This window comes from Terrapene carolina, unplaced genomic scaffold, assembly GCF_002925995.2.
Source record: "Terrapene carolina triunguis isolate 2854851 unplaced genomic scaffold, T_m_triunguis-2.0 Scaffold231, whole genome shotgun sequence".
Lineage (NCBI taxonomy): Eukaryota > Metazoa > Chordata > Testudines > Emydidae > Terrapene > Terrapene triunguis.
Window position 1 is genome coordinate 14,270,964 of NW_020664582.1, and position 23,155 is coordinate 14,294,118.

Genomic DNA, 23,155 nt, shown 5'->3' on the forward strand with positions numbered 1-23,155 from the left:
TTTTTTTTTTTTTTTTTTTTTTTGTTCTGTAGAAGAATTTTTTTCAGGTTAATGATTTGTGGTTTTTTAAAAAAAAAAAGTGTTCTGAAATGTGACAAGATATAGTAATTATATTTTCAAGTCTAATCAACGGTCAGTTTATTGCAGTGAATTAATAAAGACCGCATGATGAAAATATAATGAATGCTTTTTCTTGAGATTTATTTTTCTGTTTTTCTTCTAATCAGGCCCTCAGAAATGTGATAATTTTTCTGAGAAGAGACCTCTTCTTGGCGTGTGTAAAAGCATTGGATCTTCTGGGTAAGAAAACTTTTCAACTTTTAATATACTGAAAAAGCAATTTATTTGATAGAACAATAGAAAAATATTTTTCTGTAACTTGTTCTGCTCTGTATCAGAGTTTTTTTACATTGTGAAATGTTCTCCCTGTAAACTCTCAACCTGCCAGCACTGATTTTTAGGACACATGCCTTTAGAAACAAAACAAACCCCTGTGATGAAAGAGCTGTGATATGAAACCCAATATAAAATAATTGAGGAGGTATTTTGAAATTGTGTGGGATTATTTTCTCTTAACATAATCTCATTTTCATGTTCACTGTTTCTGATGGTAATGGATGAAGTTATTACAGAAGAGTGGTCAAAACAGGCCTCTGTGCCTCAAATAATTAAAGGATGTTTGCAAGGGATGAGTGATAGTCTATGTATAAAAGTGTTATTGATTGTGTTTTGATGTAAACATTGGCCATGTATTGTCAAAACAAATGCTTCTTTTTTTTGTTCAATTAAAATAATGAGTTGGCAGGTTTGTCTTAGTCTGGGGATGGCATACAAGGGATCTGAGCTCAAAACTTGCATTTCTTTTCTCACTTCTGTCTTGGCAAGGACTGGGAGAGTTGTGCTGGTCTCTCAGTTGGTGGGCAGTTTTAGAGGCCATGTTAAAGTCCCTGGCCTACATCTAAATGGGTTAATACCCATCCGCACACAGAAGAACCTATTCCAATAAGTGAAGGCTGAAATAAACAAGGGAATCCTAGGTGACAGCAGGGAGTTTTAATATGTCTGTTTCTCCTGTTTCCAGGTCCATTGTGACTTATATAGTACACTGGACCTATTCAAAAAGACTTTAGTGTTCTTTAAAATCTATAGAATATTCCTCTTGTTCAGTAATGAGCATTTGCCAACCTCCCTTCCCTGAAATGTGTTTTGTTGCTTTCTAAGTGTCAGTTGGAGGGTCTTCCTAATACAAAGAGGTTGTTCTGTTATGTTATGATGGCTGGGTTAGATGTGTTGACTCAGACAGCACTTTCGGCTTATACCCGTACCTAGTGGAAAATACCTACTTCTCAAGGATAATCCTGTGCACAGAGATTGAAAGGCTAAACTGCTGAAGCAAATCTTCTTACAATAATTAGACTAATTCTGTGCCACACCTTTTTTAATTAAGAATTTAATGACTTTGGGTATGGGTGAAGGTTAACAAGTAAACCCAAAACAATTCCGAAGAGTGTTGCTCACTATGTACTGTTAGTTTATTAACAAAGGATATGAATGTTATCTTCAAATTTAAGAACCTGATCAGAAATAAACATAGCTAAGCTTCTTCCTTTATGCTAAACTGTTTATTGTGCGTTATGTGCTGTCAAAATGTTTATAATCTTATTAACCACTTCTCCTGCCTAGGACTGCATGTACTGTTTGGTTATAAACAGTACATTACAGTTGTTTGTTATCTGGCAGTATTTCCCCTCTTAATCCAGGTCATTGATTTGTGTGTGTGGAAAAATATGCTTCCATAGAACTTATTTGCCTTGATGGTATTCTTGCATAAGTGAGTGAGACATGTCTGAGATGTTAACAAAATAGGCATGTAAAGCAGGCCACTACTTTCTCATATCCGATGGGCTCCAGTAAAACTCAAGACTTCAAACAACTATTTTGTTAATTTTTCTAGAGAAAATGCTTCATTACATAAAAAATGAGCAAAATCAGGTATACGCCTACCTAGCTATTATTTAAATCTCTGTAAACACACCCTGAGCTTTTAAACCAGGCCTGTAGCTCTGGCCACATCATAAGAACCTGATTAAAAGAAGGGGACTGTTGCACAGATTAAGCGTTTCTGATCATTTACATCTCACGCTGATGGTTCCAAACAAATTGTGATTTTGCAAAGTATTGTTTGTTGTGCAAGTGACCCAAGGCTTGCATGTCTTTTTCTTTCAATTTATTAAGTGGATCATCTATTTAAAACAACCATGTAATCACCACTAAAAACCAAAAAGAAAGAAAATCCGTTTCAGATATCAAACCTTTAAGTCTGATGGAAGCCGAGGGGTAGGGGTGGGAAGGAATTTCAGTGTTAAGTCTTCAATTCTGTTATTAATTTGTGGTTTTGTGCTTTGCATCACCTACAGTAACTTTTAATACATATCTGCCTCTGGACAGATGGTACATCTGGTTTAAATGTAGTTCAATGAGAAGGTGTCTGGAGAAAAACCTTACATTTATGTAGCATCTTTTTTTTCCTGAAGGATCCCAAAGCACTTGATATTTACTATTTACTCTTTACTATTACCCCCTCAACTACTGCTGAAATTAGGATAGTTCTAGCATGACAGTAGTCTGAACTACTTAGGACCTAGCATATGACCACTACTGTATCCTAATTGAAACATGAAGGAGAATTAACAATAATAGTTAGCACCGACACAACATTTTTCAGCTGTACATCTCAAAGCACTTTACAAACAAGGGTTAAACTGTGTCCCCATTTAACAGAAAACAGAAGGATAAAATTGAGTGGTGTCTGTTAGCGTGCATCTGTGCTCACTTCATGTGCTGTTCTAGCTCTGCGTCGGTAGCTGATCCAGCAGACCTCAATGATCTTACCCAGAAAGACCACAACCTCGGTTCAGTGGTGAAGGTGCTCAACCAGGTTTATCGTTAACGAAGCATGGCCCTAGTGCCCCGTACGTACTACAGGTACGCTAACATATGTATGCCCATTACAATGGGCCAGTTCAGTCAACAGCGGGACTATCTGTTGTCTCCTAGGCCAGACAGAGATGCCCCTCCTATGATTTTCTCTTTTATACAAACAGATTATATATTACCCTTCTGATGTGGTTACCAACCACCCTACATCTTGTACCTGCTGGTTCGAACAAAACATCTTCATTTATTATCCTGACTTTATCCTATCAAGGATCAGTGTGTCCCTGTACCATCTTCAGGGAGGGTGTTTACATGAATATCCAATACCTAGTACTTAGGAGTGCCTGTGTTTTAGCAATGCTAACTGTGTTTTTGCCAAGTTAATGTACTGGACAATGAACTTGTAAGTAAGCATCTACTTTATGACAGGGCCTGACTTTGGTTCATAGTATGGTTCTTACTGACTTTGATTCAGACATCAGGCCTTGCACCAGACCCAGTGCTCCATGCCCCCAGCCCCACTACAAGGGGCTGAGGATATGTCTATGCTGTGTTTTAAAACAAATCTCAGAGCCTGTATCTGTAGTCTTGGGCTTGCACTACAGCACTAAAAACTGCAGTGTAGATGTGGCTCAAGTGCTGAAGCCCACCCGTCTCTCCAGGCTTCATGGGCCAAACCACATCTACGCTGCTGTTTTTAGCATCACAGAGATTAAGGCCATGTCTACACTACAGACCTTACAGAGGCAAAGCTGTACCGCTGCGGCTGTGGTGCTGTAAGGTCTCCCGTGTAACCGCTCTGTGCTGATGGGAGAGAGCTCTCCCATCGGTGTAATTACACCACCCCACAACGAGCAGTGGTAGCTATGTTGACAGGAGAGCATCTCCCTTCCTCATAACGCCGTCCACTCTGGTGCTTTTGTTGATGGAACTTATGTGTGTGGTTTTCTTCCTCCCCTCCCCCACAACCCTGACCAACAAAAGCGCTAGTGTAGACATAGCCTAAATTACTTTCCTAATGACAGTGATACAAAGACAGAGCCAGGAATAGAACCGAGGTTCCTTGACATTCAGTTTGTTGAACTATACCTTGGACTACAAGGTACTCTGTAATATGGAACCGTTATCGATTAGCCCACCCTTGAGGTGGGGTGGGGATCTCCACCACCTGACTCTGTCCCCCTAATGCCACCATGTTCTGTGTTCAAGTCCTGGTTATAACCAAGCTCTCTGGCTGGGTCCTTAATAGTCTCTGTCCCTTTCTGGATAATGGGGAGCTGGAAATTCTGTGGTTCTAGTGGGGGCTAGACAGCTCTAGGCCTCCTAGGTTTAGAGCTTTGTTTTCTAAAGTCCTTGGTTGGAATAGGAGAATCCAGGCCTGCCCACTCCAACTGGGTTCCAGCTCAGGAACCTTGTTTGGAACAGCCAGAACCAATCCTTTTCTGTCCTTTGATGCTCACTGAGCTGTCTCCTACCTCTCCTCCCTCAGCCTTCCCCAGCCTCTTGCCCTGCTCCTCTCTTTTTGAGTGGTTGCTTCTGTTGGAAGGATTCTCCCTCTACAATCCGACTGTTTCTCTGATAGCTGCCTTTCTCCTCAGAAGTTCTCCCTCAAACGGAGGTTCTTAATCTTTTATCATGCCCAGGTGCTTCCCTGCCTATCTAACTGCCTCCCAGTTATTCAGTGAGTTAACTAAGCCCAGGTGAACATGAGGCTCCTGTTCCCCTGACCTTTTCAAAGGGCCTGCTACACTCTGACAAAGCCAAATGAGTTTGGATATGGTTTTGAAAATGGGGCTAATGTTTCTACCTTTGCAAAATGTGGCTTAATGGCTCACTCAAAAGACAATACCTCCATCAGCCTAGTACCTCCAATGCCATGCTAGGGCATAGCTGATCACTGACTTAAAGGAAAAACGTGTCACCTTTCGAATTGCTAATGCCACTTCCAGAAGCCCTCTGGCTTTTTCCTGTAAGTCTCCCATTCAAGTATTGACCCTGGTTACTTTGTGAGATCTGACTGGATCACAGTCTGAGGCAGTATGGTTACTGATAGGGTAAACATTTAAAAAAAAAAAAAAAAGTAGCTTCTTTAGCCTTGACCAACCCCTGTCTTTTTCTTGCTGTTCTTTAAACTTTCTGGCTTCTTTCCTGCCTATCTCTGATGCTCCCCTGATCTTCATTGTTCTGACCTTCCTTCTTTCCTGGCACATTCTACCATTCCCTTGACTGTTTTGACTCCTCCAAAACAGTCGATTTTGTAATACTGTGCTTTCCCCCCAACCCCCACAAATGAGGGAAGTGCCCTTTGTCTAGGAAAGGTGAATGTCTGGTATAGTGGTTTTCAGCACAGAAGGGGGAGTACTCTATGGTGTGTAACATCACACACTGATCTTGGACCCCTGCTGTCTCCAGACATAAGTATCTTAGTTAAGATTTCTTTTTCTCAGTGATAATTTGTGTAGCATTCATTTTTCATAGCTCTTGTAAAACCTAGCTTGCAGCTATTAACTTTGTGGGTGTAAGGCAAAGAGCCAGTACATTTTACACTTGACTCACAATAAAACCTCAGTATGTTACACTAACCCCCCAAACTGTAATACAAGAGTAAGCTATTACACATGTTATCATGGAAACTTTTGAGCATGGGAAAACTATTTTTTTTAGACGATCAGAACTGTGTGCACACATTCCTATGTGGTGTGTGAGAGGTCGTATTTACAAACATGGTAATATACAGTATAACATTCTCTCATGATTCCAGGAACTTGTGCAGATGCTGCTGAATGCACAAAAGATGTGTCTGATCAATTGAAAGTCCAATATGTATTAGAATTGCATTTAGAAGTTTTAGACTTTACCGAGACACTAGACTGTTAAACTAATAAAATTTTGATAGAAAGCAGATCATACATAAATCGACACCTGCACAGTCATTTCATAATAGCACTTTATAGCACTTTATCTGTTAGGACTATATCAGTGAGATATTGACACATTCATATTAGGAGCTGGAATTTCCTGATTTCTAACCTTTAATCTGCATTAATGGTTAGTCTCAGGAAATTCATCTGTACTCCTTTTGCTATAAAGTAAATATAATACAGTGAAGGAGCTGTGATAGAATGGTATTTTTATAGTATTTTAATGTAGGACATTCTTTATTCTTGGAATCTGAAGAATTTTCAAGTTCTACTGAGTCAATTTAAAGCTATCATTAGCATTTAAAAAAATAACATTAACAGTTTTCACCGTCCCTTTACCATACCATTAAGAAATTCATCCTATCATGATTTTGCCTGACAAAATAAATGTCTCGTATGCTGTGCACCTTCAGGATTTGTTTCCTTGATTATGAAACAGACATGGATATCATGTATAAAATCAGCGTCAAATTCAGCTGTGGATTTATTTTTGAATCCTAGCATCTTTTCATTGTCCTTCCTATTGTCTGGTAGCTGTTAATACATGCACGCAACTTTCCACTGAAACCCCTACTATTCAGTTGTACTGTAAATTGTCCATTGATCCAAGAATGTCTTATTAAATTTAAATCTTTTTCCCAAGAACTTAAGCTCTAAAGTAGATGTTTTGTTAACAGTGGGGAAAGTACGGAGAACGGAATGAACATTTACTGTAATGTGACCTAACAAGTAGTCAAGGCAGTTCTTAACTTCATTGATTTTAATTTAGGAAGCTTTATTAAACTACTAAGATTCTAAACAGCTACTTAGAGATGTAGGTGGTAAATTTTCTTAGTGTTTTAACCACGCAGCTTTAATGAGAATCATGTGATTACAAGCCTGCTTTACTAATTTTATCTCAAAGTTTAAGATTTCTGAAACTCTCCAATAAAACAATATAGAGGTCTGTTCCTGTTTGGAGTAGACACCGGTTTGTTTTCTTGATTATTCCAAAGGATTTGGACAGTTACTGAATTCACATTTGAGGGAGAGTTAAGTTTAACTTCGGAGTTTCACATGGAGGCTCTGAAATGATGCACTTTGGTCAAACCCATTTCTTGTCTTTAGGGTTCGAGTCTAAAAGTTTTTGTGAAATTCTGAATGTCAGAGAGTGCAACTCTTCCCACCCCGTCCATGTTTTTTTTCTTTTTTCTTTTCAGTGCCCATATCCAGTTTAATATAAGAATCTCTTTCTATATCATTGGACTCCACTGCACATGTATTATACATTCTTTGATATTTACTATAAAATGGTGGGGTCTTTAACTCTGATTCAATACTTTCTTTGAAGCTGGTCAGCCTCAGAATTCTTTATTCAAATTTTTAATGAAAAGGCTTAAAATATGACAACCATCTGTAGGAAACTGAATAAGTTTAAATTTATTTATCTATATATCTATATCTATAAAATAAATTTAAACTTATTTATATATAAAAACCTGATGTCTTGCAAACTTGGACTAGCAATAGTTGTCATATAGCAGACCACAAACCTAGCCTCCATCTGAATTACTTCAGGTTTAAAAAGAATCCCCTCAGACCGCAAGGGGCTAGGTTTTGACACTAATAAACTAGCCAGAGAGCCATTCAAGAGCGTAGGGCGGAGAAGCTTATTAAAATAAATCTCCACACGGATGTGTTCCCCCCCCCCCCATATTTAAAAAAAAGCTTTTCTTGGTCCAGCTACATTTCTTTTAAATAGGTCAGCCAAGATTTGTGGCCTTTCACAGTACAGAATCCGGCAGATGATTTTAGATGAATAGATCCCTCTGCTCTTATAGGAAAGTGGTAATTTGTTTATATCCCCTAAGGAAGCTCACATTGCGTTGGGCAAAACGTCAGAAATGATTTTTAAAAAAAAAAAAGGTGGCTAGTGCCCAATAGACAAAATACATCTTTTTGTAATGAGTCTCTTTGAACTGAAGTGATTAATTTACTTTTGTACTAAGCTGTAGTGGAGACTAATTTGGCTGCTTTGAAATATCTTTCTGGCACACAGTTTTAGGTGACATCAACTGTAGTGTTGAAAATAAGTTCATTACAAAACTTTTGCACAGTGCCAGCTCTACGGCTTCCCTAAATAATTATTTAAGTAGAGATGAAGCTACATGTTCTAAATTCAGTCTTCTCCTACGTCTTGGGTTACGAACTAGTTTTCTAGAAACCCATTTTTATTTTTTTAAGTCAGATTTTCCATCTAGAACTTAGTTCATAAAATTACTAAAGGCTTGCACAGTTTCACTGTATAATCATTTCAAAATAACTGTTTTTTTCAACCACCAAAAAGGATGCAGTCTTGACACATAAATGGGAAACAGATTGTGTTTTTTGGCTGATACTGCGGTGCTGGTTTAGATGTTGGTTCAGTCAACTTCAGTCTTAGATTACAAGATTTGCAAATTAAAGGAAAACCAAAAAGGAAAGAACATCTGCGTAAATTCTGTCTTTGTGGAATTTCGCATAGGCATGCTCACTATGTTTCTGGTTATAGGAGGGACAATAAAGCTGTTACACCAACAAGAAAGTATTGATGGGCCTCAGAACATCTTAAAAGATAAATTTTAAGTGGTGACAAATCAAAATTAGAAATCTGTTAAATGAATGCATTAACTCCCCCCTCCCCTCCCAAATCAATGTTCCTCCCGCCCCCCCCCAGTAGTAGTTCTATGGAGAAGAATGGGGGGGGAGGAAGCTTAGCTCATATAAAAGCCAGCTGATTCTTGCCTATTGTGTTAACTGACAGTGTACTTGTGTGTATTTGTTTGCACCTAGCAGGTTTCGAAATCCTGTATTTGAGTGCTGCTGTAAGTGGCCTTGTAATCTGTAACAAAAAAATGCTGTTGGATCTATAGAATGTGTATCTCTGCAAATATAGTGATTTGTTAAAACATATTGGGCTTGATTTTGAATGTACAGAATTTATGAAGGTGTGTAAGTACTTAATTTTACCTTCCAGTGCTAAATTTGTCACTTAGATGTTTTTGAGGGAGAAATTGAGCAGTACAATGATAGGAACTAATTTAAAAACAGACTTCTGTCTTGTTGATTTTCCTTGCACTTGTAGAGAAGCAAGGCATAGCTCTAAGTAAGGGATGGTGAGCAGTTTGATTGGTTGTCTGATATTCACTGTGTGTATTAGTCAAACCAAAACTGAACTTCTCGAATTATAATTCAGTAGCGCAAGTCTGTGCTTCACCTGGAACACAATAACAAGATAGAGCTAGTCAAAGAAGTGGCCATGTCGGCAAAAAATTTTGTGTTCTTGTTCCACCTTATTTGTCAGACTGACTCCTTGCTTATAAACAGCGTGCTTTAAACAGACACCTTCTTGCTATTGCACCTTTCACAAGTAACAAGAAGTTTGGTGTCTCAAGTGTTAACTAATTTGCTTTCCTCCAATGACAGCCTGTCTATAACGGGGTGGGGATGTTTGAATTACTCCCTGAGCTGAGCTCTTAAAAGGCCTCTGAAGAGATGAGAGGTTTCAGAGTGGTAGCCGTATTAGTCTGTATCAGCAAAAACAACGAGGAGTCCTTGTGGCACCTTAGAGATTAAGGGCATGGCTACACTTGCAGATGTAGAGCGCTGTGAGTTAAACTCGCCTTTGTAGAGCGCAGTAGGGAAAGCACTGCAGTCTGTCCACACTGACAACTTCAAGCGCACTTGCGTGGACACATTTGCGGCCCTTGCAGCGGCATTGGGAGCGGTGCATTATGGGCAGCTATCCCAGCATGCAAGTGATTGCAACATGCTTTTCAAATGGGGGTGGGGTGGGGTGGAGTGTGACGGGGTGTGTGGCAGGAGAGAGAGTGGGTTTTTGGGATGCTGAGAGTGTGTCAACATGCTGTCTTGTAAGTTCAAACCCCCCTTTCTCCCCCTGCCTCTCTCTCACTCACTCAAAGCAAACAGTAAATGTTTGTTTTTCTTGGAGCTGATAAGCAACCGGCTTCTTCGAAACGGAGCTTTGAAAGGGCATTTCTGCATTCCTGCAGCCGACTTCACAACAATGACGAGAGTGCCACTTGACTTAAGGGGATTATGGGACGTTTCCGGAGGCTAATTACAGCGCAGTAACGCAACACCTCATTCACACTGATGCTGCGGCGCTCCAGCGGGGATGCAGCAAACGTTATTCCACTTGCCGAGGTGGAGTACCAGCAGCGCTGTAGCTGCGGAGTCAGAGCGCTCTATGTGCCTTGCCAGTGTGGACGGGGAGTGAGCTAGGGCTCCCGGGGCTGCTTTATTGCGCTGTAACTTGGAAGTGTAGCCAAGGCCTCTCAAATTTATTTGGGCATACGCTTTCGTGGGCTAGAGTCCACTTCATCAGATGCACGAAGTGAAAAATACAGGAGCAGGTATAAATACATGAAAGGAAGGGGGATGCTTTACCAAGTGTGAGGTCAGTCTAACAAGATAAATCAATTAACAGCAGGATACCAAGGGAGGAAGAGAGTGGTGTGTAGTTTTTGTGTTTGGGGACGAGAACTCAGAGGAGCCATGCGGGTACCCATAGCAGTCCCGCTGACTTGAAGGTATAAATTGAATCTGAAATCTGAAACTTTGTGACTTTGTCCTCACCCACAACTGTTTTTATGGCTGACTTAGAACAACGCTTCCTCAGCTCTCGTCCCCTTACGCCCCTACTCTACTTGCGCTACATTGATGACATCTTCATCATCTGGACCCAGGTGAAGGAGGCCCTTGAGGAATTCCACCAAGATTTCAATGATTTCCACCCTACCATCAACCTCAGCCTGGACCAGTCCACACAAGAGGTCCACTTCCTGGACACTACAGTGCTAATAAGCGATGGTCACATAAACACCACCCTATACTGGAAACCTACTGACCGCTATACTTACCTACATGCCTCCAGCTTTCATCCAGACCACATCACATGATCCATTGTTTACAGCCAAGCTCTAAGATACAACCGCATTTGCTCTGATCCCTCAGACAGAGACAAATACCTATAGAATCTCTATCAAGCGTTCTTAAAACTGCAGTACCCACCTGGTGAAGTGAAGAAACAAACTGACAGAGCCAGAAGGGTACCGAGAAGTCACCTACTACAAGACAGGCCCAACAAAGAAGGTAACAGAACGCCACTAGCCGTCACCGACAGCCCCCAACTAAAACCTCTCCAGCGCATCATCAAGGATCTACAACCTATCCTGAAAGACAATCCCTCACTGTCATAGACCTTGGGAGACAGGCCAGTCCTCGCCTGCAGACAGCCCCCCAACCTGAAACAAATACTCACCAGCAACTACACACCACACAACAAAAACACCAACACAGGAACCAAACCCTGCTACAAACCCCAGTGCCAACTCTGTCCACACATCTATTCAAGGGACACCATCCTAGGACCTAACCACAACAGCGACACCATCCGGGGCTCATTCACCTGCACATCTACCAATGTGATATATGCCATCATGTGCCAGCAATGCCCCTCTGCCATGTACATTGGCCAAACTGGACAGTCTCTACGCAAAAGAATAAATGGACACAAATCTGACATTAGGAATCATAACATTCAAAAACCTGTAGGAGAACATTTCAATTTCTCTGGTAACAGACCTAAAAGTGGCAATTCTTCAACAAAAAAACTTCAAAAACAGACTCCAATGTGAAGCTGCAGAACTGGAATTAATTTGCAAACTGGATACCATCAGATTAGGCCTGAATAAAGAGTGGAACTGGTTGGGTCATTACAAAACCTAAACTTAATTTCCCCAATACTAATTTCTCCCTACTGTTACTCACACCTTCTTGTCCATTGTCTGTAATGGGCACTTCAAAAAGTTATTTTTTCCTCCCTTGGTATCCTGCTGTTAATTGATTTATCTCATTAGACTGACCTCACACTTGATAAAGCAACCCCCTTCCTTTCATGTATTTATACCTATTCCTGTATTTTTCACTTCATGCATCTGATGAAGTGGGCTCTAGCCCATGAAAGCTTATGCCCAAATAAATTTGTTAGTCTCTAAGGTGCCACAAAGACTCCTTGTTGTTTTTTGTTGAAGAGATGAGATCACTCAGAGAGTCAGAGTGTGGAAGAGTGACCTCTGTCCACAAAGAGGTACTTGAGAGCCAATCAGTGGCCACACCGCTACAGTGCCCACCCCTCCTAGCTGCCGAATCTTCTACCCCCTTCTATATCCATGAAAAAATGAAAACGCTTGTTTTTCGTTTTTGTTTTCAGTGGTCATTTTAGTAGGTAGTCAGAAGGTATCATATGCTAGGGCAATAATTGATGTAGTTAATTACATGCCCACCTAGATAGAGGATTAAGTCAGTAGAGTTGAATCTGTATATCAGAGAGGAGAATTTAGCCCTTACTGTAACAATGTATCCACAAGCAAATATTTCTGAAAACCCTGTAAACAGTTTACCCCAACAGTGGTGTTTATCATCAGACAGCAACTTACTCCTCAGCAGAGAAAAATAGTTTCCCAAGAACTTTGTGTTGTACCACAACAAAGTTCTAAAGCTCCTTGGAAGAGGGGCTGAGCACGTTGCTGCATTTACCCCCAGTGTATATGGCTCTTTATAAATGTGAAGAGAGAGAGAGTTGCTGCCTTCAGTAGTTTACCGTCTACACACGATACACCAGATAGAGTTACAGGCATAGCTGGTTAGATTAGCAGTAGAAGATGTCACAATTATTGCTTCAATATTCATAAATTTTAAAGCCCAAAGGTACCTTTATGATTAACTAGTCTGACGTCCTGCATAACGTAGGCCAAAGAATCTCTCTGAATAATTTCTGAATCTGGAGTGAATTGAAGAATGAAATGAAGGTCGCTTAAGTGCATGAGAAGCAAGAAGCATATGGATGTGGCATTGAAATAAGGTGCAAGGCTGAGAGTTGGAGAAGGAGGAGATGGAAAATATATGACTTAGCTAATGCAATTAATATTTTTCTGTATTGAGAAATCTGTTTATAAGACTAAACAATTAGTGCAAGCAACTTTTCAGGAAATAGATAGTTTATGTAGTCCCTGTGGCTTGAAACTTACTAACGTGTTAATACTGGTTTTATTGAAGAATATGTTTAGAGAAGTGTTAATGTTTATCAAAAAAACTGTTTTACCAGGAAAAATATAAAAATAATGTTATTAAAACTAAGCTGTAATACCAGGCTACATTAATATTATTTAAAATTTTTTATATGTACCCAACATTTATCTGGCAACCAGCTCTTCTTCTGGTTGATGCTAGAATCGGTGTTCAGTTCTCAGAACCTGTGGTTTGTAACTTTTAAAATTAGCTAGCTGTGAAATGATTTAGAAGTGACAAACAGCATAGCTTTCTTGAAGGATCACCCAGGAGAAGAAAATTAGCTATGATGAATGAAGTTCTTGTTCACAGTTCTCACACTGCTCTGAGCAACCCTCTCTGCTACATTTTAACTGGAATGCCAGTGCAAATGCAGTGGTTATGCCTCGGAGCCATTGGGTTATGCCAGGGACTGAATCATAGGGCTGGATGTGTGAAGGGTGTATCCATTCATCAGGAAGATAAAGTATAGCATATTTTTACTTTTTTTTAAATTTAAAATGACCCATAAATTAAAAAATGAATTGGACAGATGGTTATGATTTTTGATTTTATTGGACACCATCAAGTAGATTTCATAAAGTTTGTAAAAGTCCTTTGTTTTCATGAGACTTTGTGTGATTCACAAAGTCCTGTAAATTCTTTCTTGTCACCACCCTTGCTTTTCACAGCCACAGGGTGCTTAAAAAAGCTTTAAATTAAAACCTGCTCCCTTTCAAGAAATTAAATACTTGGAGGCTACATGTTTGCTTCATTTGGAGCCCTGTAACAAGTCCAAAAAACAGACAGCAAAATTCAGCCCAACCCATAGCTTCCACTCAATTCACTAAGTCTTATGTGGTTTTAGATATGATGAGTAGAGCTGTCTGGAGGATGGCAAATCCATTTTGTGACAACTTTTTGAGGTTTCAAAAATTTGGAGTGAAAACCGAACTTGTTGAATGTTTTTGCAAAACAAACTTGTTGAAACTGCTGTTTTCAAATCAGAAAGCTCAGGTTTTTGATTCAGCTCCCTCTCCCTCTCCCTGCCTACCTCCTTCTGCTCAGAGGTGACCAGAGAGCCCTGGACTGCAAAAACCTTCTTGATTAAAAATGTCATCTAATTGAAACGTTTTGGCTGTGACAAAACAGCATATTTTGACAAAATGTCATAAAATTATGTCATAATGTCCTGCCTGAGCAGCTCTAATGATGAGAAAGATGGGATTTGGTGGTTTTCTTTGATGTAGTGGATTTTCTTATGAGAGTACAAGAAAGTCCACAGTCTCCCTGAACCCCTCTGCTTTGGACACTGACCTGGGGGGCGTTTCTGGATTGTGTGTCACCACCTCTCATGAGCAGAGCATATTATCTCTATTATGTTTCCAGCCATGAGGATTTTAGAAATAAGCCCAGAATCCTATAGTTCATAGAGCAACCTCTCTGCCAACCTTTATGTCCTTTTTTAACATTTTTTCCCCTAGAGGTGATATAGCTGTTTTTTCCTACCTAAAATCTGAAACGTACAATGACCTCTTGTAGGTAGAAGTAGAATCCTCCTGTTTATACACTATCATCACTTTGAGGGAATTTATTCCAAAGAGATCCATTTAGTACAGTGAGAAACCAATGAAGCTTTGTCCATTGCCGTGTTCTTTGTGTTATCATCTGACCTGCAGAGCTCTCTTCCAGTCCTAGCAGATGAAAACAATGTTGTCATCACTGGTTACTGTAGGAAGTTCACTTTTTAGTCTTTACAGCTCTTGTGGCAGTTTTTATAAACCCGAGAAAGACAAAACCCATGAATATAGTAATTTAGGCTCCCAAAAGATTTTTTTTTTTTTTATGGAGATATACCTATCTCATAGAACTGGAAGGGACCTTGAAAGGTCATCGAGTCCAGTCCCCTGCCTTCACAGCAGGACCAAGTACCATCCCTGACAGAATGTTGCAAGTGATGTTTCATTTTGTTATTACATTATGTACTAAAGATAGCAACCCTTGTTTATTTTGTTTAAAAAAAACCCCTTAAGGCTGGATTTGTATCCTTTTAATTTATTTTTATAATTACATTTAATTCCCTTCCCTAGTAGTTGTGATAAATAACATCATTTTAATTATCAGAAAAATGAACATACAGTTTTGAAAAATCTCTTATAAATTGATACATCAAGAGAGAACATCTTTAGTGGAATATCTGGTATGTTGATAATGAGGGTCAGAAGAATCTGAGGCACTAACATGCTAAAATCAATGTTGGAGGCTGGTTCAATCTGGTAGAATTGACTTGATCTATAATAAGGAATAACAGTTGGATTAAAGTATATTATAATGATAATCCTACGTCAGATCTGCAAGGAAGCAAATGAGAATTTTGGGGTTAAACGTTGGCCAATAAATATGAACCCTGAGTATTTCAGAGCTTTGAAAGGTCTGATTTATGAAATTGTAAATAAGCTAAACTTTTCTAAGTGATTTTTTTTTTTTTTTTTTTGGTAAGGGGAAGGGAGGAATGGGTAGAGAAGCTTTCCAAATTGGAGCATAGTTTCATGCTAGCGCTGGTTAATGACTGCCTCCAAACATATTATGGGAAGGAGGAGAAGTAGTCTTACGTTAAATGCATAGCCAAATAAAAACAGCTGTAGTGCATACCTTACCTGAGTCACTTGTCAAAAGAAGAACTACAGGGAAAAGATAATACAGAATGCCTTTACAGGCAAAGCTGCTGATTCTAGAGCCACTTTAAATTCCGCTTTAAATTATTAAATAGTGTGAATGCTATACTGTTAATTAGAAGAGGAACAAACTCTACAAAGATAAATGTGTTTTCAATATGGTTCTCAGGGAGGGTACAGTAGAAACCAATGAATAAGAGGAAATATATTTCTGGCAGCACTCTAGACATGGAACTGTGGTTGAACTTTTTACCCTAATTACGTCCCCACTAATGCCTGCAGCGGTCTGGAATCAAAGCGGCCCTTCAGGCCCTGGAAAGTCTCTGATGTGGCAAGCGTTTGTTGTGTGATGAGGGTTACTTAAGAAAAAAACGGAATATTGTGACAGGATTTTTCAAAATTTCTCAGTTACCACCCACCTCACTTGTTGCCTACAAAAATAGAGTAATTGTTTGCATCTGTGTGTTTTTGTCTGTCTTAGAAATAACTGTTATAAATCAATGTGACATAGACCCAAAGAAGCTTTTTCAGGATAGTATTTTCTTCACTTAATATGTGTTTTAGGATTGTTTTTTGTGTAATATTACCACTACCTGTAAGAATAACTTTTAAAGTACATTGCAAAATAGCCATGCTCGAAATCTCAAGAATGATGTAAAGATTTTATTCTGTGAGTACTAACGTTTGTATGTGAGTTACTTTCTCAAAATATCTTGAAAAGGTAAATTGAAAATGTTTTATGTAAATGTAAGGCTAAATGTTCTTTCTTACCCTTAATGTACTTGTTAGCGAGCCAAATGAATTTGCCCCAGTGTCGTAGCATTATACAAATGCAGCCACTTGTGTAATGTTTGTCACATAAATAAGCTCAGTAGTAGTTGAGCTTTGTTTCTGTCACTACCTGGTGTTTTGTCTCCTAAAGCAGTGTCTTTGGAGTCCTGACTTTCAAAATTATACCCAGTTATACCGAGGGGTTTGCTGGGCACAAATGTTCATTTGTAGAGTAAAACTGTATTATTTAAATCGCTTCGAGGTGAGGCAAAGGAAAATGGAAAATGTAATGATTGGAATTCTGTAAAACTTTACATCTCTGGTATAATTCTTCAGTGGAAACTTTTTATTCTTGACATATTTGAAATATTACAATTGCTGTTGACTTTAATCGAATATATAGATCTTGGTGGCTATTTAAAAGTTTTATAAAATTATACATACATTAAGATAGTTCAGCAGTCTCACTTATGAATCAATTGACCCAAAAGATATCCAATTGTCTTCTGCACTGTAAAAGAGTAATAAAATAAGACATTTTTAAAATGGCTAAAAATATAAATGCTGCCTGTTCCTTCTGTTTAGATTGTGACTAGATAATATATTGGAACTATCACTTAGACAGAAGAGATCTCTCATTATATTTATGTAGAATAAAACACACAAAACTACATTAAAAGAACATTATTAAGGTTGCAAAGTCCAAGTACTCAAAAGCTAGGAAAAGCCAAAATGAAGGTTGTCTGTGCAACTTTAATTTGGCCGCCTTGTGGGTATGCATTATGATACAGTCTTTAATTACATGATCACAGGACCCGTCCTCATTTTCAGTGCTCAAAATGACACTTAATGAGCACCTTATTCAATACTTTCTTTTCTTGTTGTTCATTGCGTGGCCCTGTGCCTTATTTACTGTACACTTATTCAGATCCTACTCTGAAGACAGAATTATTAATTTCCTCCCAGGCTTTCCTATGGTACTCATCACTATCTGCATACTTCACAATTTTTAATGAATTTATTTTTCGCAGCACCCCTGTGAGAACGGGATACTGTTATCCACATTGTATAGATGGGTACCAGAGGCACAGAGAGATTATGGTTAAAAGTTGTCAAAAATTTTCGGAGCCCAGTTTGAGACGCCCTAAGACTTGATTTTTCAAGTGCTTAGCATTATATAACACTTTATATATTCAAAGCACAGTTCCCATCGACTTCAGTTGCAACTGTGAGGGCCAGATTTTAAAAAAATATTTAGGTGCCAGACTTGCATTGAAATCCATAAGAGTTAGGCACCTAAATACCTTTTAAAAATCTGTCCCCAGGTGCTCAGCACTTCTGCAGCTCAGACCGCAGGGTCTCAATCAGGCACACAGAAAATAAGGTGCACACAATTAGTGACTGCATGTGAAAAGTTTGGCTTAAGTGACTTGAGCAACATCACACAGGAACTCTGGCAGAGGCAGGGATAGAATCCAGTTCTCGAGTGCAGGATTCAACTGCCTTCACCATGAGACCCTCCTTTCTCTTGCAATCCGGTGTCTCATTCCCTGGGGATTCTTTGAAAAAAATTATATATAATTAAAGACTATATATAATGCAGCGCGTGCACAAGGGGGGCAAATCAAGGATGCACAGGCCACCTTAATTCTAACATTTCCTAGTTTTTGAGTGCTTGACTTCGGAACCTTAATGTTTTTTAGTTTTGTGTGTGTAATTACTTAGCTTTTAAAAAAAAACCTGAAAAAAACAAATTTAATCATGTGGAGTGTCATGCTAGCACATGCATAGTTCATTGTCTGGGTTGGAACCTTTAGACTGACTACACAGAGCTCTGCCGCTTGAGCTGACAAGGTATCTGATAGCAGCAGTAGATTGTCCTCTTCTATGTGGACCAGCACTAGAGAGGGATGGGAAACGTTGCCAGTGGGTTTCACAGATATTTGTTGACAGCAGACTCCACAATCTTGGCTTCCATTCCAGGCTGTGGAGGGGAGTGGCCTCTAGTGGTTACTCTCTTCTAACCATTCCCCACAAAGTGTGACCCCTTCTCCCTCATCTCCTCCAACATTTTATTACCCAAGTCTTCTCTTCCCTAACCTGGCTCCTTATCCCACTTTCCACTCCTCAGATTTCTTGTCCCATTCCCAGTCTTTCCCCCCAGTACCTAGTCCCTGTCTCTCTGCCCAGCCAATCCCAGCCCTCCCCCAACTCCATCAGAGTTTTTCTCTCTCCATCCCCACTCCCCATCTCAGTCGCACCAGGCTCCTTTTCCCAATCTAGTCCTTTCTCTCTTCTTGGTCTAGCTCTTGTCTTCTCAGCATTTAAGTCGGACAGCTTCCTCCTGCGCACTGCCTGGGAGCCTTTAGGTGGTCATTGACAGCTCAGGAGAGACAGACTCCCTGTTGTCAGCTGCCTGGCTCCATTCTGGCTTGGAGCAGCAATTATGGAAAGTTTGGCTTCAGTCCTGTATCCCTGGGCTGGAGAGGGCATATGCAATTGTTTTTTGAGGCTGGCACGTGTGCAGTCCGGTCACACTTTGGGAACTGTGAGGAGATTGAGCATGCTTAGTTGCTTTGTGGGGATGGTGCATATGCAGTATGGTTTCACCATAAGACCTGGGAGAGGCTTGAGCATGCTCAGTAAGGATGGAATCTTTGCAGATTTCAGGTGACAAACTCTAAGAAGCTGCTACTGAGATGACCTAAGATTTTTCAAAGGCTTATAATTTTTTGCAGATTTTCACAGGAACAACAAAAGGCACATCCCTTACACAAAGGCCACTCTGACAAATCTGAAGCCCCAGCTCCAAAGCATGGGTATGCTAGAACTTTGCAAAGAACAGGTCTCAAGGATTTTTTTAACATGACCAAGACAATGTCTGTTGTCCTAACAGTGTTCTAAGAAATGGCTGAACCGTTTTGGCTGAATTTTTCCAGAAATATTTAGCTTGAGGCAGACACCAGCATGGAAAGTTTTAAACCAAATAGTTCAAGCTTGGCATAGTTATAAGGAACTTCAAACCAAAATGGAAAGTGTCAGGCAATTTTAATAATAGGTGATGCTATCAGTCCCACCTCTAATGTGCAGATAATGAAGTGTCTTACAACCCTGCTGTCTTCAGATTAAGTTGCCAGTGACATCTTGGCATACCCGTTTAAAGTTAATAGGCTTACACAGGTGTCATTGTGAGGGCATGACCTACAGAGAGTGGCATTGCAGAGGTGTTGCTGGGGTACTTTTATTAAGTTTTGTGTGTGCGATGATAAGAACTGAGTGTGACGGTCTGAGCCCAAGGCAAGTGTGTTGGGCTGGCAGTTAGAAAAAGCATTTCAAATGTTTGTTTTTTTCAAGTAGAGCAAATGTGATGTGTAAATCAGTGAGACAAAATAGCTGCGGAATCCCCAGAATACAATTCTAATAGCAGAACATTTTAAGATAGAACTGCACTTTATATATAGCTCACTTTAAAGTAGGATTTTCAAAAGAACCCAAGTCATGTTCTTCAGTCAGACGAGTTCTCTTGACTTTTATCTTTTGTGCTTTTGGTGGAATTGTAGCTTAGTCATTCTATATAAGAAGAAATAATGTGGAAAATACACCAAATTAGTGTCCATATATTATATTTACCAGCAGTGATATATACTAATTCTCCCAGTCTCTTGAATACTTCTCAAATGCCATTGACCAGGAAGGATTGTCTTTAAGATATGCTTCAGATTAGCAAAAGAAGTGTGAATATTGATTTGCAGTTTTATATATATTGGCAGACTGTGAAATTGCAAGGCCTGCCATAGCTATAGAACTGTAAGTGGCTTCACAAAATGCTGTGCTTGCTTGGTAAAGTTGGCTGTAGTTGTGATCTTTCATTATGAATTACAGCCATTTTTTGGAGCTGCAGCTTCCAGAAATCCCATATTTTCCTATTAAGCTGTGGCATGTGGTTGTTTCAATATATAGAAAGTTTCTACATTTTGTTTGTCATGTTTATCTTATCTTGTATGTAGTTCAAGATCAGTCTGTTATTCAGTAAAAAGAAATAAAAGATTTGTTTATACGATGGAACTCTATCTGCTCAGATGGCTCAGGTTACATTTGGTTAGATGTTTTCTACAGAAATTACTTGAGGGTAAAATAAATTAAGATTTTTACTACCACTGAATTAATCTGTAACAGAACAAGGGATAGAATCAAGATCTACCAAATTTGAGCTCTATATTCTAGCCACAAGACGAGCCTAGGTCATATTCGTAGAAGAGTTATAGAAATATATATTCACAGACACATGCTCATTCATGTAATGATCAAAGGCGGCCAAAATCTGCTCAGCTCACATAGAAGTCTAATCTGCTTACACTCAAAAAGCAGAAGTTGGCCCAGTAGTTATGTCCCATAGCATAGCATCATAAAGAACTACATTTTTATGTTGGGTTTGCCAGATACATTACAGCTAAAAATTGAAAGTGAAATGTTTGTCTTGGGAGATAGCTATCCTCAAGTGTCATTAGATATACAAATGTAATTGGAATATGTAAAAGTATTGTTCTAATAAACCACTTGTATGACCTGACTCCCCTGATCCATCTGCATGCTTATGATTTAAATATTGGCCAATTTAGAGATTCGAGTGCAACACCTCATAGATGTAGTGTGACACTCTTTAGAAGGACTTTAGAATTCACAATTTGTTTTATATTAGTCATATTAAATTGCTTATCCTATATTAACTAATCCAAAATATGATGTCACAGTAGCATTTTGTGACATGTGGCATGTCTCAGTGAAGTGGAAAGCATGTTGTACTCTGGGTTTTCAACTCAGGCATGCCACAGCTGAAAGGCCAGCTTGTGCTATACTTTACACTTCAGTGACAGGCGTGCCACATGTCACAAAATGCAGCAATACAACGCTATAAAGTGCTGCTGTCTCAGTGGGATACAGAGTATTTTTGGCTGTATATAATTTTATACGCTGTAATAATCTGTTTGGCTAATCGCGCTGTTAAACAATAGAATACCATTTATTTAAATATTTTTGGATGTTTTCTACATGTTCAAATATATTGATTTCAATTACAAAACAGAATACAAAGTGTACAGTGCTCAGTTTATATTTATTTTTGATTACAAATATTTGCACTGTAAAAAACAAAAGAAATAGTATTTTTCAGTTCCCCCATTGCAAATACTGTAGTGCAGTCTCTTTATGATGAAAGTTGAATTTAGAAAGGTAGAATTATGTAAAAAAAAAAAAAAAAAAACCTGCATTCAACAATAAAACAATGTAAAACTTTAGAGCCTACAAGTCCACTCAGTCCTACGTCTTGTTCAGCCAATCACTCAGACAAAGACGTTTATATTTGCAGGAGATAATGCTGCCTGCTTCTTGTTTACAATGTCTCCTGAAAGTGACAACAGGTGTTTGCATGGCACTGTTGTTGCCAGCATCACAATATATTTACCTGCCAAATGCCCTAAAGATTCATATGTCCCTTCATACTTCAACCACCATTCCAGAGGACATGCATCCATGCTGATGATGGGTTCTGCTCCATAATGATCCAAAGCAGTGCAGACCGATGCATGTTCATTTTCATCATCTGAGTCAGATGCCACCAGCAGAAGGTTGATTTTCTTTTTTGGTGGTTTGGGTTCTGTGTTTCCACATCGGAGTGTTGCTCTTTTAAGACTTTTGAAAGTGTACTCCATACCTCGTCCCTCTCAGATTTTGGAAGGCACTTCAGATTCTTAAACCTTGGGTCAAGTGCCATAGCGATCATTAGAAATCTCACATTGATACCTTCTTTGACTTTTGTCAAATCTGCAGCGAAAGTGTTCTTCAAATGAACAACATGTGCTGAGTCATCATCCAAGACTACTACAACATGAAATATATGGCAGAATGCGGGTAAAACAGAAAAGGAGACCTACAATTCTCCCCCAAAGAGTTCAGTCACAAATTTAATTAACACTTTTTTTTTTTTTTTTTTTAATGAGTGTCATCAGCATGGAAGCATGTCCTCTGGAATGGTTGCCTAAGCATGAAGGGGTATACGAATGCTTAGCATATCTGGCATGTAAATACCTTGTAATGCCGGCTACAAAAGTGCCATGCGAATGCCTGTTCTCACTTTCAGGTTACATTAGAAATAATAAGCAGGCAGCATTATGTCCTATAAATGTAAATGAATTTGTTTGTCTTTGCATTGGCTGGACAAGAAGTAGGACTGAGTGGACTTGTAGGCTCTAAAGTTTTACATTGTTTTGTTTTTGAGTGCAGTTATGTAACAAAAAAAACTCCTAATTTGTAAATTGCACTTACACGATAGAGATTGCACTACAGAACTTGTATGAGGTGAACTGAAAAATACTATTCCTTTTGTTTATCATTTTTAGAGTGCAAATATTAGTAATAAAAAATAATATAAAGTGAGCACTGTACACTTTGTATTCTGTGTTGTAATTGAAATCAATATATTTCAAAATGTAGAAAAATATCCAAAAATATTTAATAAATTTCACTTTGTATTCTATTGCTTAACAGCGCGATTAAAACTGCGATTAATATTTTTGAGTTAATCACGTGAGTTAACTGAGGTTAATCGGCAGCCCTAATTTTTATGTTTTAAACTTCTTTTGAGAAATCTTCTGCTACTTTGCTCTGTGTGAAACATGAGGAGCATTAACTGTAAGTACAGTGTTGTTTAGCATACCGAGAAACTACACTGTAAGAGTTTTTTAGAATTTTTCTTTAGTGTTTTTC

General features: G+C 39.0%; 1 protein-coding gene across 4 annotated transcripts in view; it reads left to right on the forward strand.

Annotated features, from left to right (window-relative positions):
• Nucleotides 1-23,155, forward strand: part of BCAS3 (BCAS3 microtubule associated cell migration factor) — a 490,159-nt gene that overhangs the window by 41,545 nt on the left and 425,459 nt on the right. For all 4 annotated transcript variants that reach the window (XM_024211255.1, XM_024211257.1, XM_024211256.1 and 1 more), the window contains exon 6: nt 228-300. In XM_024211255.1, the coding sequence (XP_024067023.1) occupies nt 228-300 (73 nt within the window). The remainder of the gene's footprint in view (nt 1-227; nt 301-23,155) is intronic.